Consider the following 18,373-nt stretch of genomic DNA (forward strand, 5'->3'; position numbering starts at 1 on the left):
CACAAACCAAAAATTAAAGCAGATTTCCAGGTCCACAGTTTACTGATGCACAGAACAGGGAGGTTCTCTTGGTACGTCAAGGCAGAATTAATATAGGTGTCATCACACTTCACAAGCCACTGAGAAAGTGCCAGGGTCAGCTGTAGCCCTGCCTCAAGAATTCATATGACAGTAGTTGATTGTCTCCTCTGAGATCTCCCTGCTCAGCTGGAGCAGGGCCATGTTATTACTGCTGGAATGGCTCTGTTGTGGCTGAAGCAGTGATGAGAAACTGGTAGCTCATTCTGAGTGACATACAGAGGTGTTCTACCTCCCCCTCCAGAGCCAATGATTCTTGATGAGCCTCAGGTGCCTCTGTGTCCTCTTAGCATTGAGCCCAGCTGCAAGAGCAATTAAGGATGGCTACCACTACTATTTTGTTGCTATTTCCCCATCTCCATTCCCTCTGCCTGACCTTCCAATTAGCTGCACAATGGGGTGCATGTGTTTTGATAACCACCTGAGTGTTTAGTATTCTCATCGTTTAGATGTTCTACACCATAGTGCAGTGATTACAGAATTTAGAGAATAGGTTTGGAACTCCTAGATTTTCTTCCTGGCTCTATAACTCACTTGTCTAGGGAAAGTCACTATTTCTCTGTGGCTCAATTTGCCCCTCTAAAAAAACAGGTATAATTATATTGACCAACTTTATAGGAATGTTGTGAGATTTAATCAGCTAGGACCTGATTCTGTACTTCCTTATGGAGATGAAACACCCTTTGAAGTCAACATAAATTTGCTTGGGTAAGAAATGCAGTCTCAGGCCCTGGTAAGAGATTAAGGGCCTTATCCAAAGCCCACTGGAGTCAGTGGATATACTCCTATTGACTTCAGTGGGAACTGGATCAGACCCAAATAGGAGGCTATGTCTGTTTATTTATTGGAAAGGACAGAGGTAATACAGCATCCATGGCTGGAAGGTCAAAATTCAGTTAGAAAACATAAGATGGCAAGAATTTTTTAAAGAAAAAACTCAAAACTTACTGTTATCCACAGGTTATCAAGCAATTCATTAGCTGTGATTCGGTGGGCAGGATCTACTCTCAGAAGTAGCTGCAGTACATGTTTAGCTATAAAAAGACACTTTGATAAATCTAATTTCTGTTAATTATAACAAACCCAACACATCTCCCAAATGTCTGTGAGCGCTTTAATTCAGCAGAGACTATTTTACTTATAATGAGATGAAGTTAGTTCATGAAATCATTTAAATGAATTTTTTTCTTAGACTCAATTTTACTTTTATGAGAAAATTACTTAAGGAGGTCCAATTGTAATTGTTTGCTGAGTTCATTGTTGTATTATTGGTGTTTGTTTTGTCAGATAGTTGAGTACTTACCAGCCTCACTAACTGTTTGCCAGATTGGATTATTAAAGTGCAGTTCTCCTTTCTTTATTAATTCAAAAAGGTTTTCTTCTGAGCTTGCTATAAAGGGTGGGTCACCACATAATCTACAATAAAAGTAAGGTCAATTAATAGATTCTTATCATTTTCCACTCATGGAATAACAGGTACACAAAATAAAACAGACCAGTATGACTGGAGAAGGTTCAGAAGGGATCTGTAAGAATATTTCAAGATCTGAAAAATATAATTTACTAGGAGAGATTAAGGGGTTTATCAAAAAGCAGGTTAAGAGGTAACTTAATTACAGTCTCAGTCACAACCCGCAAAGGGAGAAGATGATTAATACCTCACAGATTTTTAATCTGGCAGACAAAGGAGTAACAAAATCTAATGACTGGAAGCTGAAGTTAGAAAAATTCAAACTGGAAATAAGGTGCAAATTTTTAACAATGATAATAAACTACTGAAATAATTGACCAAGACATGTGATTGATTCTCTATCAGTTGAAGTCTTTAAATCAAGACTAGATGTTTTTCTAAGAGATATGCTCTTGTTCAACCACAAGTCATTGGGCTCAATTCAGGAATTATTATTCTGTGGTCTAACTTATGCAGGTGGTCGGACAAGATGATTATCATGGTGCCTTCAGACCTTTAAACCTAATAAAATTATTTTGCATGGGGTTGTTCAAACAGAGGTAAACACAGTCTCAGCCCGCAAAATGCACGCGTCAGAAAGAGCCAAGTTCAGTTCTCAGAGCCCAGGTTGAGTTTGTGGCACTAGCAGTTAGAACATTTTTTTAAATCTGTAAATTGAAAAAAAAATTGACATAAGTCATTGAGAGAGAAAGATGGAAACTCATGATATCCTTTGAGCAAAGTCAATTTTCAGGAAAGAACTGCACAATAGGAAATTAAGTAACTTTGATCTTTTAAATTTGACATGTACTATACGTAGTCATATCTCAACACTTTATTGAGCTACATAATGTGGAAATTGCCTGATGTAGTATAATCTAAACTAATGTGTCAACAGAAAATAAGAAAATAAATCCACAGAAGTGTCAGAAAAATATCTAGGAGATACGTGTGTGCGCGCATGTATGTAAATTATTTGCGAACACAGACATCCCTGGTATTTCTTGGTATCAAATAAATTATATAACAAATTTCTTGATAGTAGAGTAAGTACATTATTAAAACAAATGACTGGACTACATGGTATTGGACTTCATGTCTGCCAATTCAGTTTACACTTAAAGGAAATAATACAATACAGCATTACTACATTTTTAGCTTTTATATTAATTATATACAGACTAATGTGGAAAGAAACAAACAAATGAACACATTCAAAACAAAGCTGGGCAAATATTAAGAAAACATTTGTGCAAATATTAAATAAATGAATTTCCTTTGCCTATGTTCTTGACTCTTGTGTTTGGTTTCTGTGAACATTCTAGTTTACCGAAAGGAAGGTTCACAGAAACGCAAAATTCGAAGTGATCACAATATAATAGTTGTGGAAAATAAATTTTGGTCTTGTAAATGCAAAGTATTTACCATGGAAACTACAGTCTACTGGATGATGATCAAATCAGAGAGCAGAAATATACGACCTATGTTTTGAATAAAAACTAACCACCAGAAATTAAATTTCAAATATTCATAACAAGTTGCTTGTGAACAATCTACAGACAAAGACTTACATGGCAAATAATTTCAAATAGTGAATAAATTCTGCTCGTGGACTATTTGAAAACAGAAATAAAGCCTAAATTAATCAAAAATTATTTGCCACAAATTAAGTTTTTAGCTCTACTCTCAAAACACAGAAATAGCTACTGAAAACGTAGTTGGCATCTCCTAGTGAAGGATGTCTGTCACTTTGTATCAAAGTATACATTTTTTATCCTGGGATTTCTTTTACTTTGTTTTAATTTTGTTAAGATAAACATAAAATTAATATTTTAGCATTTTTCCTCCCGTAAAGCTTTAATCTCAAAATCACTTAAAAACTACTCTGTTCTCTTTTGTCCTTCACGGTTGTTTCCTCTCCCTTCCCTGGCACTTATCCACACGGAACTCAATTTCAAGAAAAGAAAGAATTTTAAGCATGGCTTCATTTTAATCTATGATGCTGTAAATACTGGACAGTGACAGGATTTGTGTACCCCATATCTGCCGTCAGCTATTGGTTAGTGCTATGAGCAATGTATACACTAGCCACGGGGAGTGGACGAGGGAGGAAGAGCTAGATTTGCCTCCTTAGGTAAAAGCCTTACCTATAGGGTAACATGTTAGCTAGCTATCTATAGTAGCACCCTCTGAACTGCTACAAAGCAGTGCTGATTGCACACAGAAAGAAACTCTACCCTACCCAGTACACAACAGAATTTAGGCATACACTTAGCATACTGAGCAACAAGATTCTTTTATTCATCAGTAAAGTAACATACTTCTACATGTTAATGGACTCTCTTCATTGATTACTATTGTTTATGATTCTATCACTTCACATTAAAATAGAAACAAAATGGAAAGTTTAAACTACACCTCAGTTTAAATTATATATAAAAATGTATTATGCTGGCATTGTCCCATTATGCAGAGACAGTCCTGTAAATTATCATTCATGAAAACTGAGTTCATGAGTCACTTTATGCCCCCCAGATAAGTAGAGATCAAGCCTGTCGTGGCAATAACAGACTTGGTGTCAGGATGGAGCATGTCAAAGGGAGGCATTAATAGTAGCCTAGAAGGGTCAAAGTTGTGATAGTGGCAGTAATGGTTGTAATAGCTTCTTTAAACCCATTAAGGGAAGACCAGAAACTTATGCCATGATGCTGAGGGAGGTGCCACTTGCAAAAATAGAGTTAACAGAAGAATATCCTACCGCTTTCTCTAATACTATTTTCAAATTAAGCAATAAAAGAAGTGTGAAATGTATTCTATTAACTCATGTACAGTATGTTCAATCTTGTGCTGTCAACACAACTAGGTGTGAATTAATGCTACATTGTTCTAGCATTGCTGTGATTATAAAATGCTAATTTAAAAATATTTATACTGCTAATTAAGGAATAAGGTCAGAAGTTCTGAGCTGTGACTGTTAGCAACACAATTCACTGTTCTGAATTTTACAAGTTCTGAGATGTGAATTGTGCTGATTGCAGAGACAGCTCAGAATTCTTATTAGCCAATCAAATCACCCAATTTCTAATGCCCATTTTAAAATATATTCTATTGAACTGACTTGTGCAACTATAACTACTGCCATACCAACATTAATACCATAAAACAGAACCATAAAACTGATGATGCATAAGCATAAAAAAGTTCACATAACACAATACATACTAGAAATAAAAATAAGAATACAGATAATAAAACTATGATGAGGCCTTTGTTACGCTGAGAACAAAATCAAAGGTATGTTAGTTGCAAAGTAAAAAAAAAAACCCAAAGACAGAGGATCCACTGCATGGAGAAAGAAAAAAATATCCCCAAAAGGGGAAGGTATAAGAATATGAATTGTGTGTGTGTGTGCACGCACACACAAAGGCTAGAACATAAAAGAATCAGATTGCACACAAGAGAAGTAGAGAAGTCTTGGGATAGAAAGCACACTAGTGGATCAAATAGAAGGAAGCAAGGCTCTAAACCATGAATACATTAAAACCTTGAATTAGGGAGAAAGAAGCTAAGAAGAGAAAGAGACCAAGAGAAAAATTAAGAATATGCAAATATTAAATCAAAAAGAGCATCTGTAAGTAACGTCACCTTTAATTTATGTAAGTCTCACTTTTCATTCTTTATAGACTGTATTATGCAAGGCACTCCTGTAAGTATTTTTGCTGTATCTTGTTTTTAATAATTGGGATATGCTCGTATGATTTTTCAGCTAATAACTAATTTTGACACATTTCTCTGAGAAATAACATCTCATAATTTGGTAACAATGCATGTCCTGCTGTCTAGGCATGGTAATGCTGCTACATTATGAGAGGCTTTATTAAAGACATGCATACAGTCCCTCCTATAACAGCATGCTTTGATAGCATCAAGGTAAATCACAAAGAGTCAAATCCAGCATCTTTTCAGACAGACATGTAAGGCCCAGAATGAAGTGGAATTTCTTCACTACTGCTACATGAGGACAGACAACCTGTGCAGAGAGACTCTGCAGCCCTTGCACACCATAAACGCCTGCTAGCTACTATAAACCGGAAAAAAGGTGCTGCAGTGCAAAACAGCAGGGTGTGAAATGTAGAACGCTCTAATGTGTCATGCTCTAACTATCCTGTGCAGACTGTGCTGATGCAAACTAAAAGGTATCTAGTTCGCATTGATGTAGTCACATTTCAGACAGGATTACGTTAACATGCATTAGATATCTTTTAGTTCATGCCAGCAAGATCTACACAAGGCAGCTAGAGCATGACACATTCAAACAATTCACACACCTCTAGTCTGCACTGCAGCACCATTGAGACAAGCCCTGAGCCTTTCCCTGCACATTTCCCTGAGTATACAACTTTTTTCCTTGGGTTGTGCATTCCATTTGAGGAGTTACCCTATAATTTGCAAGTCAACAGCCAATTCCCTCAGGCCAGCATGTTAAAAAGACAACACCTAAATCTTTTAATTTTTTAGAATGACAATGCAATGTTCCGTAATCAGATGTTATTTCAGGACTATAAACTGGTTCATAAACTAAATATGTGTTCTTCAAAATCTGAGCATACTTTTAGCTCTCTTTTTGGGACATTAATTTGTAATATATTTCATATAGGTTATTATCTCAAAGATCTCCAGTCTAAAAGCTCTTTGCACACAAGTTTACTTTTTATTTTAATGAAAATTCATAAGCAGTTTTATTATAAAGGGACAGTACATTTATATTGATTTTACAAACTACTTACAGCATGTACATAATGACGCCTATGCTCCAAACGTCACACTGTTGGCTATAGTCATGGGCACTGAGAACTTCTGGGGCTACCAACCAAGCAGAAAAAATAATATTAATAATAGAAAAAATTACTTTTCATTCTTAAACACAAAGCATGAAGAATGTGCTAATGTGGTATAATTTATTCCCCCAGGAAAAAAAGAACCAACAGCAGATGTTTAAATGAATAATGTACAGGCCTTAACAATTCATGTTGATGTGTCCTCACTTTTATCATTTAGCTTCTAACAGGATTGTGACATTGTGACATTAACTGTGTGATTAATTGTGATATTGTTTTTCAAGTCATAAATTGCTAAAACATTATTTATAAAACACTGATTTAAAGTACTGCATGATACCACATAAATATTTTTCCTTTCTGAAAATTAAGTGTCATATACAAGAATATTCACTTTTTCTTCATAAGGCATAAGGGCTTTTGGTAGCACCTATTGTCTAACATATACTCTGTACAGTGTACAGAATTTTTAAAAATTAACAATACTGAAAATAAAAATGTTTTTGAACACGCAAATAGGTTTATATCTTTATTTCTATGTGTACTAGATTACAAAATGCATACACTCATCTATTCACTAATCATTTTTATGTTGATATAGCCATATGTTTAAAAAAAATTCTGCTTTGGGGCCAAATCGGTGATGGTTTATCTACTACATTATGGGACTGAAGGTCATGAGCTCACTGCAAGACTTGAAGTCCTCATTCCCAGAATCAATGAAGATGACATGTTTTGCCCCAGAGAGAAAGAGAAAGCTAAATGCTTCACAGATCACTACCCCAACCTACGCAGCACTGGAGCAAATTGACAGTGGCTGTCTTAGTAGGTGTTCTCCCACCATCTCAACAAAGTCTGATTAGCTATCTCAACCTCAATAACATTTTAACATACTATTTAACATTCTGTTGTCACTTAAAGTCTCCTTTTCAAAGGATTTGCCTCTTGCTTTGAAGATATCAAGCTACAGAATGTACTTTAAAATACTGTCATAATCAAAACTGGTACACAAAATGTTTAAAGAAGTAATTCCATTGTCGGTATTTGCCAAATTTATCAAAAGCTATAAATCAAAATATCATCTCATCCTTAAGATATTAGCTAATCTATTATATTTTAAGAATATTTTATACTAGCATTAATCTAATCTATTAAAAGAAGGGGAAAAGATGGTTACACTGTGAAGTGCGAGAGCTGGAGAATTCATACAGTTTCATGTCTCCAAAAGAAGAAAATATAGAGGATCAGATTCTTTGTTGGTGTAACTCCAATAAAGACAATGAAATGACATCACCAGAGGATGTGGCCCAAAGCATTTTTAAGTGCCTAGCTTGTACTTGCTACACACACTGACTAGGAAGAACAGCTATTTCTAGATAAGCTATAAAGGTTAGCTACTGATCACAAAATAATTTCATCCTACACAGAACCCTCCTTTTAAAAAACATTTCAAGATACAGTACCATTTTTTTGGAGGTTGAAAAGCCTGTGGGGCTAAATTTTTTATTCTTCATTATCTTTCCCAGAAGGAGATCTGTTTTTACTTTGTTAAACAATCCACAGTCAGCTAATCAATCTGTGAAACTCATTGCCTAAATCTATCATTTAGGCAAAGAGCTCAGTAGGATTTGAAACAGAATTAGATATTGGATGATGAGGACATCAATAATACAAGATAAAAAAAATGTTTAGAAGGTCATAAGACACCTACTAACTGATTTGGGAGGAGGAAGGGAGTTTTAACAAATTTGACCTATGGGCAGGTTACTCCATAATTACCAACTTCAATATTTGTTTCAACTTCTTCCGAAGCATCAGATACCAGTCACTGTCAGAGATAGAACCACTCATATGGTAGTTCCTATGTGAAACAATATTAGGCCACAGCTACATTAAAAAGGTAAGTCAAACCAGGTATAACACTCAGGGGTGTGAGCAATGTACACATTGATGAACATAGTTATGTTAACCTAAGTCCCAGTGTAGACAGCGCTAAGTTGACAGAGAATGCTTCCATTGACCTAGCTAGCGCCTCTTGGGGAGATAGATTAACTACAGCAACAGGAGAACCCTTCTCAACATTGTAGTGAGTGTTGACAGTAAAGCGCTGCAGCGGTACAGCTTCAGTGCTGCAGCTGTGCTGCTGTAGCACTTGAAGTGTAGACATAGCCTCAGTGTTTAATCCCTTTGTACCTCTTTTTCCCCTTGCAAAGTTTAGGAAGACTAGGGTCTCCATGTCCTCCCATTTTATCTGAAGGAGGTTTGGGGGCAGGTGAGATGGTGATGTATGTGAAATTTGAGAAGCGCAAGTTTCCTGTTTCTAGTTAGGGCCTTTAATTCTGAGCATGCGAAGGCCTGAGTAAGGGTTGAGATTCTGCTTTTTGAGAGGTGGGGAATGGGTTGATGCCTCTTTCCCTTAGATCCACAGTGTGAGCTCTCGCTGCAAGACCTCAGACCTTTCTACCCTGCTCTCCGGCTGACTGGAGAGAGGAAGGACATCTGAACAAACATCAGTCATGACATCTGAACAAACAGCTGTGTTATCCTTGTTATACTGGGAGCAAAAATTCAACAAAATGCATTTCTAGTCTGTGGAATCCACTGCTGCAGGAGAGGCCAAGAACTTAGTAGGATTAAAAAAAGTGAATTAAACATTTATATGGATACTGTGAACATCCACATTTACACAAGATAGGATACGAAGTTTATAAGGAATATAAAGCCTCATGCTTCAGGACACAAAGTTGGTCACTATAACTGCCAAGAGTTAGAAAGAAACTTCTCCACTATTATTATTATCATCCATTATAGTTACTTGCACCTCCCACTGAAGCATAAGGTAAAGACTACAATCAGAGACAGGATATCAGACTAGACAGATCATTGGCCTGATCTGGTATGCCAATTCCTGTAAGGGACGGGGAAGCTCCTGACAAAAGGAGCTTAGAAGTAGCACCTCTCCATGGCTATTTGTGAGCAAGAAAGAACAGGGAGAGTTATATTGCATTTCTTCACGTAATAAGAATAAAACAAACATTCATAAACTGTATGAAGTGCTGAACTTACCCATGTAGGTAGGAGTCCCACACGTAGACTGAAACATGCTTTCACTACCACCTGCTTTCTGTACAGCTAAACCAAAATCAGTCACCTACAGGAAACAACACAGTAATGAAACTATCCATACTGACATGAAGCTGAAGTTTTTCTGTCCAGCTTAGACTTTATTGTTTGTAGCAAAATGGTTGTAGTCAGAGATAATGGAGTTTGACTGGACCTCTCTCAAATCATCCCACTCAATCTCCTACCTCAAGTAGGAAGGACTCTATCCAGGGATTTCTCTACACCTTCCCAATAGGGGTGCTTAACCCCCCTGAATTTCCCCAACACCCCCCCACAGTTCTGTGAACTAGTTACATGCAGTTTTGCCAATTTAGCAATTGTTTGGAAATTTGAATTTAAATTGAAACATTAATACACACTTTAAAAGCATATAAAGTGTATCTGAAAAAAGTATAATAGATTTGAAAAGTATAAACATGGACTAACTTCCTTATTCAGCTGTTTTTTATAACAATGTCAGTGCATTCATTTCGGTGATTGTCGTTTGAATTTGAATTATTGAAACCTAATAATTTCAAATTATGATTTATAAGCAAAATCTAAATGAGCTTTCCCTGACAGCTAGTGATGAGCTGGGTGCTGAGAGGAAAGGCTTCAGGACAAGAGTGTATTTACACTGACACCTGATCTACCTATGTATCCAGCAAATACAGCTGTGTAGCCCAAGTGATAGATTTTAGCTGGGGTTGGGTTATAAATAACTTGAATGCAGAGGGTAAAGAAATGTTGTTATTCTTATTGTAAGAGTAAAGGGCAGTAGAACTGTACTTACCCTGTGCTGATTGAGGGCATCAAGAGAGAGGGTGGGGGCAGGTATTTTGCTTGATGGTCTGCCTGAGTCTCAAGTAGTATTTGACCTGCCCCTCTCCCCTGTTTAAAGACAAAGCTGATTAGGCTCCATAGACAGTCTTTTGTTCTGTTAAGTGACCACTACAGCTGAAATCACTGATAATCAGGTCTAAGTGCTTAGACCTGCTGTGGGACAGTGTTTCTGTGGAAGAGAAGGCCCAGTGTGCACTAGTAGCGAGGTTCCCCCACTGAGAGCTCAGCTGAAATCCCTGAGAGCCAGATGGAACCTCAAGAGATCAACTCGCAGAGGTCACAGTGGCAGGTGGCAGCAGAAGGTGACGGTGCAGGGCCATTGACAACAGAGAGATGGAGTGAACAGTGGCACAACGAATAACAGTGGCCAGAGTGAACAGTGAGCAGCTGGAGGAACGAGCAAGGCACCTTCTTGCCCCCCCACCTGGGATGTGAACTCATGTGAAAGCAGCACTGAACTCTGAGTCTCCTCTGATCAAGAAAAAAACCGGTGAATGTTAATGAGGCTGTTAAGAATGCTGGAGACACAACACAGTTCATGCGAACAAACATGGCTGTGGCATCATACTTTCTATTTAAGGAAGAGGTACCACACACTACAAACCGAAGGCCAATGTTAAGTGCATTGTCACTTGTTCATCTTGAAGTTGAACACTGGTTCCGAACAAGACCAGCAAATGCTCACTATCTTTCTGCAAGAAACTCAACTGACTGGCTAGACACATATGGTGCAACAGTGAAAGACTCAACCGTTGAAAAAATGAAGAACTCTCTCATTACATTCAAATAATTTGCATATATGGCTGATGAATGCACCAATGCAAATGGTCATCAACTAGTAAGTAATTGTGTATGTTATCTTGATGTCAGTGGTAGGCCAGTAGATGCATTTCTAGATGTTCAAGTTATAGAAAACAGATTGGCTGCATCTGTGACAACCCACATCTTAGAAGAGTTAAATGCTTGTCAATGGGACCCCAAACAGATGGCTGCTTGTGCATTTGATGGAGCTGCAAACTTCTCTGGAAGACATGGTGGAGCACAAGCTTTGCTTAGAGAAAAGTGTAACCCTAATCTTTCCTAAACACACTGCAGAGGCCATCTACTCCAACTAGCACTAGTACGAGCTGTAGACTCTTCAAAACACATTTAAAAAGCTATAAATTTAATGTCTTCATTATATTCTTTTTTCAGCAAGAGTCCAAAAAGACTGAATATCTTGGAAAATATAGAAGATACACTGAGACTGAAGTTCAAATTAGTCCAACCTGGGAAAACCCTCTGGCTTTCTCATGAGCAATCCTTGGCTGTTGTCTTAAAATTACTCCAGCCATTATTACTGGCTTTGGAAAGCATCTACCAAGATGGGATGGATCTAAGTAGTGAGGCTGGTGGATTACTTTTGTTACTACATTCAGAGAAGACTATTGCCATTCTCTCTCTTGTAAGTCTACTGTTGAAACCACTTGGGTCATTAAATAATGCCATCCAGGCATCTGCTACAAACAGTAGTAGATCTTTGTCCAGCAATGGAAGCTACATTTGGATCAATCAGAGAGCTATCCATTGAAAAAGTACTGTAAGAAGCAAAGACTTCAGTCCAGAAGTTGACTAATGAAGGCATTTATATTGAATCCTTAAATGAAGAGGACAAGAAGTGTTTGTTAAGACAACTGAAAAAGTAAAACAGACTTGATTCTTAAAAATCTACAACAGCGACTTCTACATTCTACTCAACCTCTACATAGCGATTACAGATCCCGGTCTTATAAAACACCGACAGTTGAGTGGAGTGAGGCACTACCAGCAATGGGGCTGCCACGTGCTCAGGACAGAACAGAGAGTTTGAACACAGAGTGGAATATCATATGACGAATGAATGAAGGTTTGACTTCAACTTCTTTTTTATCATCACTAGTGGCTCGACCTGATTTTTATGCTATGTTTCCTGGGCTGAAAGAAGTAGGAATTCATCTCTTGCTACTCCCAGTCACAACAGCTACAGTTGAGCATTCTTTTTCATCATTGAATAGAATTTTGTGTTTTGAAAGAAGTCACCTTCTGCCTGATCATGTGAATGAACTAATGAGCATATCAATTGAAGGAATGGAAATACTGGACACACGAGAAGCCACCAAAGATGAATGCATTGCATTCAAGACGTTTATTAACAGAGTTGTGCAAAATTATAACAAGAAACCAAGAAGGGAGTAGATGTAGTGCTTCACAGAAGGCTTGAGTAGCCAATTTTAATTTATGTGATGATTTTAAAATCTAATAAAATGGTCATGAAACATTTTTCAGTTTTTACTATGGTGCCATACAGCCCACCTTCACCCTCATGGTCTCACCCCTCATCGGCCTTGACCCCCGTCCCCTGTAAATTTGAACACACCCCCTAATTTCAATTCCTGGGGAAAACACTGACTCTACCCCATTCCTTTCATACATGTCTGTTACTTTGTATCAAACACTGCTAATGTTTGTTCCATAACTACCTTCCTAGGCAACCTGTTCCACTATCTAAGCATGAGATATTTAAAAGGTTTTTCCTGATATTCAAGATAACCTTAGACCCAGAGGTCATCAAAAAAGAATACACCAAGAATAATGGGCAAATTCCTGTTAATCATTTTGCTTTCCTTGTTGATACAGTAGGCTGGGAGGCTCACCTAAAATCTACTACAGATAGTAGAGGCAATAATCAGATACAGCCCATGGTGTAAGTAGGGAGAGGGCCAGAAATCAGGAAGGAAAGTCAAGAGAAGCAAAACCAAAATGTCTGGAAAATGAGAGAGCTGTTTATTAAAAATCACACAGAGTTTGGACTGCTGCAGAAAACAACTCCTTACTCTATCAGTGACTAGAGCATGCTCCCATGTGGGCCCACTCCTCGCAATGATTGCATGTTCTTTGCACAGCAGTAGGAAAGTTGAGAGGGAGCAGGCAGCAGCAGGGGAGAGGGACTGTTGAAAGCATTATTCAGCTGCCTGAACCAGAGAAAAGAGGGTGAAGGCTCTTCGGCAGCTCTTCAGAAACAGTTGCTTGGCTGGTCAGCAGCTTGGGTCCACTGCACTCTGCTTTGCTTAACACATTCTGCACTGGACTCTATGTGTTTGTGCCTGCCTATTAAGTCACTGGTGGCTCCCTTAACCTTACAGGCTGTCTTTTTAACAAAAAAAAGGCAGGGGGTGGAAAAATAATTATTACAGGCAGTTCTGTGGGTAATGTTCTGCTGGTCTGATTCAGAGTGGGATCCCAGCACCTCCCTTGAACCAAGAAATGACAGACCCTGGAAAAATTGGTCTGGAAAAACCGCAAACACCTTTCTAGTTGGTTAGTGTGAAATTATTGACATAAACTGGGACTATAGATCATTGTTTCAACCAAAGCCTTGTAGTGGGCACCAAATCTTGTATAAAGGAGGTCAAATGAGGTGTCTAAGACAAGGTTATGGTTTGCTGATTATGATTAGGCTGTCTATGTGTGTATCATTTTTATAGTTAAAGTTATGAATATTGGCTCTATACTGTCTGTATTTCAAACCTGTGCTATGCTTCTGGGGAACACTCCAGATAACTTGGTATCAGTTCTGCCTAGCCTGCTTGATGGCCCATTAATGACCATCAGCTATACAATTGACCCATTGAGAGAAGGCAGACTTGCCTTATGACTCAGCAAGGTGTGCAGGGACCTGCCTATGGACAGAAGTCTGAGGTTTTTCCATGCCATGTGATGGACAGCTTGTCTCTGGGACAAAGAAAGAAAGACCACATGGCAAGAGAATATAAAAAGCTGCTGCAGCTCCTCCAGCTTGTCTTCAATCCTGCTTCTTACCTCTGGAGGAACTTTGCTACACTGAAGTTTTGAATGAAGGACTGATGACCCATCCCACATACAGCTGTGGATGTACTTCCAGAGACTTGGTTTGAACCTGCAGTTTATTCTATCACTGCTGCAAGCCTGAACCAAGATCTTTGCCATTATTGTATATAATTGATTCCATTTAACCAATTCTAGCTCTCAACTATATTTCTTTCCTTTTATGAATAAACCTTTAGATTTTAGATTCTAAAGGATTGGCAACAGCGTGATTTGTGGATAAGATCTGATTTGTATATTGACCTGGGTCTGGGGCTTGATCTTTGGGATCGAGAGAACTTTTTTTCTTTTACTGCAGTATTGGTTTTCATAACCATTATTCCCCATAACGAATGGCACTGGTGGAGATACTGGGAAACTGGAGTGTCTAAGGGAATTGCTTGTGTGACTTGTGGTTAGCCAGCGGGGTGAGACCAAAGTCTGCTCTGCTTGGCTGGTTTGGTTTGCCTTAGAGGTGGGAAAAACCCCAGCCATAGGCTGTTACTGCCTTGCTTTAAGCAATTTGTCCTGAATTGACACTCAGTTGGGTCCCGCCAGAACCAGCATCGTTACAGTTAGTTAGCTAGCTAGTGTTTAAAAACCAAATTAGAAATTTATTCTATATGAAACTGATGAGTGTGAGTAGGTTTAAAAAAAAAAAAAAAGAAGAAGCTGTTACCCACACTTTAGAAAGTCTTTCAAATATGAAGTGAACTAACATTCAGACTCTTCACTATTGTTTATGTTAGGGAGTAAGCTGTATTATAGAGTGTTGTGGTTCCAAAATGTAAATCCTGAGGTTACATTTTTATTGGCTAACCGCTTTGGATTCTCATGGAAATGTGAGGTATCTCATGAGATGTTTGCAGTGAGCAACATTTTAATTTAAAAAAGCATTTCCTTTTATTTATTTAAACTTAGCTATTTGCTCTTTTTCATTCCACGAGTGGTTACTAATGGGAATCATTTTCACATCACAACTTCACATTAAATATTGAAAGGGTAACATTGTATTCTTCGCCCCCTTACACACAATATTTCCGAGTTATACAAATGATATAAATGGGGGACAAACCCTCTGTAATGGTTTGCTGTTGGGAGAGGGTGCAAGAAGTCCTTTCTGTCATAGCACAGCCATAATGTGACATCCCTGAGAACAGGGAAGGTTGTCTTTGAGTACTGGGGCCATGCTGCATACCTCAGAGAAGGCTCTGGTCACCTCTGCACACGAGGATGTGACAGCACAGCAAAGAAGGCACAATACAGCTTTTTTTTAAAAAAAATTGTTATAAAAAGGACAGCAATTGCTGTTTTCAGTATATCACCTCTAGTACCCTTGTGGGCATTATCTAATACAGTATAATCACAAATGGAAAATTTGTTACTTGATTATTTCTTTTCTGTGAATGACCTCTCTCCCAGTCAGAGAGACGTGGACTATGCATCTTTTCTGGGGGCAGTTCAGACTTGTCCAGTGGATGTTGAGAACTGGCCATATCCTTCATCCCTGAGATAAGTGTGATGATTTGGAGATCTGTCTGAACCACTTCTGAATTGTGGATAATTTTATGAAATTACTGTGTCATGGATGGCAAAGAGTCCTGTGGTACCTTATAGATTAACAGATGTATTGGAGCATAAGCTTTCATGGGTGAATACCCACTTTGTCGGATGCCGGCTACCCTTCTGATACTTGTGTCATGGATGTGGATCCATCAGGAATTAGCAGGCTGCGTTATGTCTCTCCCAGACCAAAGACAATGGGGAGTGATCAGCACTCAACTATCACCTATTCAAAATAAAACATCTTGGGCTAATGGCTTTGTTGTAGCTGGGAGAAGACATTTCCTCCATTTGTCTGAAGGGAGTGGGCTTTGAGAACAGTGGAAAAAACAGAAGGCAGAACAAAAGAAGCAGGTGACCCCAGAAGTTGTCTATAAAGGGACTCTTAGCGAAGGGGAAGTGGGAGAGAGTTGTCTTGCACCTGAGTAAGATAAGGGAGGCTGTTGCAAGGCCAGGGTAGGCAATGGGGTGAAAGACCATGTCTGCCAGAACACAGATGATTCCCCCCTCCTCCCCCCCAAAGATTCCCAAGGGAAGGATAAGCTAGTGAGGGACATTGTGTTTATAGTGTTTTATTGTTTTGTGTGATCAGTACTCTCCTGTGCTTACCATGAAATATAAAGAGAATAAAGTTGACAGACTGAACAGTGTGTGTGTGGGGGGAGAGGGGTATCACAACTACTGTGTGACCCTGAGAGTTAAACTGTAAACCGGAAGATTCGCACCTCTTGGATGGAGTTCTGGGAGAGGGACATGTTTAAATATTGGGTAACCTGAAGGGTCAGTGCTCTGCCCAGAGAGGATAGGCAGGTTGAGAATGGGTTCCAACACTCCAAAGGGAGGATGCCAGATACAAGGTCTGCACCCTGAGAGCACGCATAAGGGCCACTAGATTGGGGCAGTGGCTGAACTCCATTCAGGCTCAAAAACCGTAAAACACCCCTGGGGATCCAGAGCATAAAGGCTTGGACTCCCTTCACAGCAATGGGTGGCCAGGATGGGGCACTTGCTAGGATCCGTGAAAACAAGCACTTCCAAGGTGTACTAAAATGCTGAATTTCTACTAGTTGATAGATGTAAAACGCCTGACAGTAAGCCCCTATACAACTGTGATAGTTATACACAGGAACCCAATGAGAGGCCATCACAAAAATAACTCAAGTGGGATAGGTGAGTATCAGAAAGGAAAACCTTCGGTAACAAATTGTTTTTCATTCTGGATCCTGACCTCTCCCCTAATGGGACACATTTGGGATATAGAGAAGAGTAGGGAAAATTACAGGGAGAAGATATGTAGAACAGAAAGAAGATTCTTTCTTCCCTAAAATTAGCAGTATTTATCTATTACAGGATCACCACCTGAAGCAACTGTCTGTCCAAGAATGAGTCTGTGGAGAATTAAAGATAAAGCTCAAAGTGTTTTCTAAAAGATGAATGAACTAGTATCTGGATTTATTAGAGCATAAGCTTTCGTGAGCTACAGCTCACTTCATCGGATGCATTTCCTGTGAAGGAAGAATCTTGCATTATATGGGCTTTGTGTGGACTGCATCACTCTGGTTGGTATCTTTACTTTCCTTTGTATCTCTTGTAGACAAAGATTCTAGGCCTCTAAAATTAATCACTGAAGCCCTCTCGTGCATTCATATCCATATAGGAATCTCCATGCAAGACTTTAAAAGATGCATGTAAAGATGCCTTGGTGACTCTTGGCTCTGAATTACCTTAAATATTAGTGCTTGAATGCTGCTGAATCGCATAGGGAAGACCGGCTCTCCTTGTGTTTCTCTCAACCCCCAGATTGGCAATCTTCCAAGAGGGGATTAGAGAATTCTTCATATTACAAACTTGTTTATCCATAGCATGGAGAGACACTAAGTCTCTCGCGAGGTCCCTAGTGCTGACATTCGGTCAAGTATGCCATCAATGGATAAGTTCCTAGACTCCTCAGTGGATAATATCACTGCCAGTTCTTTCGTAGACACTCTCAGGGATGCAGACAAAATGAAAGGTAATGTTTTGTGTTGGTATTGGTGACTGCCAGTGAGAAGGTCTGATGATAATATGCAGACAAGTGCCAGCCAATTCCACCAATATCAGTAGAATCCTTCAAGAGTGTGCTGCAATCCTGGAAGTTAAATTCTGAATTTTAACTTCTTCCATCAACTTGTTCAGCCTTTTGAGAAATCAGAAAGACCAAACTCTTCCTGATCTTTTTCTTACTATATGGAGTAGACTCCTGTGCACCTTGTGTCTTGAGGGACAGATTCATCTATCCCTAGTCCTAAAAGCTATTAAATGCCTTCAGAATGATTTGATGTTTTCCCTTTTTTTCCAAGGTTGTGTAAGAGCCCATATTTTCACAGCATACTGCCCTATTCCCAGTTTTCATATGTCTGAAGTTGCCAGAACCCATATGCTTGAGAAGGAATATCCTGCCCTCTACTGCTATTTCTGGATAGAGGCAAGTCCAGCTGCAGTTTGGAATGGAAGGAGGGATTGGTCCTGCTCCTGAGTCTGGTCTTTCTCCTGGTGTCCATGGCCCAAGTTTTACCCTGGGAAGTTTTACCCAGCAGAGTCCCTCTTTCATACTTTGTGGTGGACAGGAATTGAAAGGAGTTTCTACCCTTATACTCAG

The 18,373-nt window shown here is 38.9% G+C and overlaps 1 protein-coding gene across 17 annotated transcripts in view; it reads right to left on the reverse strand.

Moving 5' to 3' along the window:
• The window catches only part of STK33 (serine/threonine kinase 33), a 95,901-nt gene that overhangs the window by 14,533 nt on the left and 62,995 nt on the right, over window positions 1–18,373 (reverse strand). For all 17 annotated transcript variants that reach the window (XM_043516697.1, XM_043516690.1, XM_043516691.1 and 14 more), the window contains 4 exons: window positions 9,433–9,517; window positions 6,316–6,391; window positions 1,382–1,494; window positions 1,027–1,112 (listed from right to left, as the gene is read on the reverse strand). In XM_043516697.1, coding sequence (XP_043372632.1) covers window positions 1,027–1,112; window positions 1,382–1,494; window positions 6,316–6,391; window positions 9,433–9,517 — 360 coding nt within the window. The remainder of the gene's footprint in view (window positions 1–1,026; window positions 1,113–1,381; window positions 1,495–6,315; window positions 6,392–9,432; window positions 9,518–18,373) is intronic.

Source organism: Dermochelys coriacea, chromosome 6 (assembly GCF_009764565.3).
Source record: "Dermochelys coriacea isolate rDerCor1 chromosome 6, rDerCor1.pri.v4, whole genome shotgun sequence".
Lineage (NCBI taxonomy): Eukaryota > Metazoa > Chordata > Testudines > Dermochelyidae > Dermochelys > Dermochelys coriacea.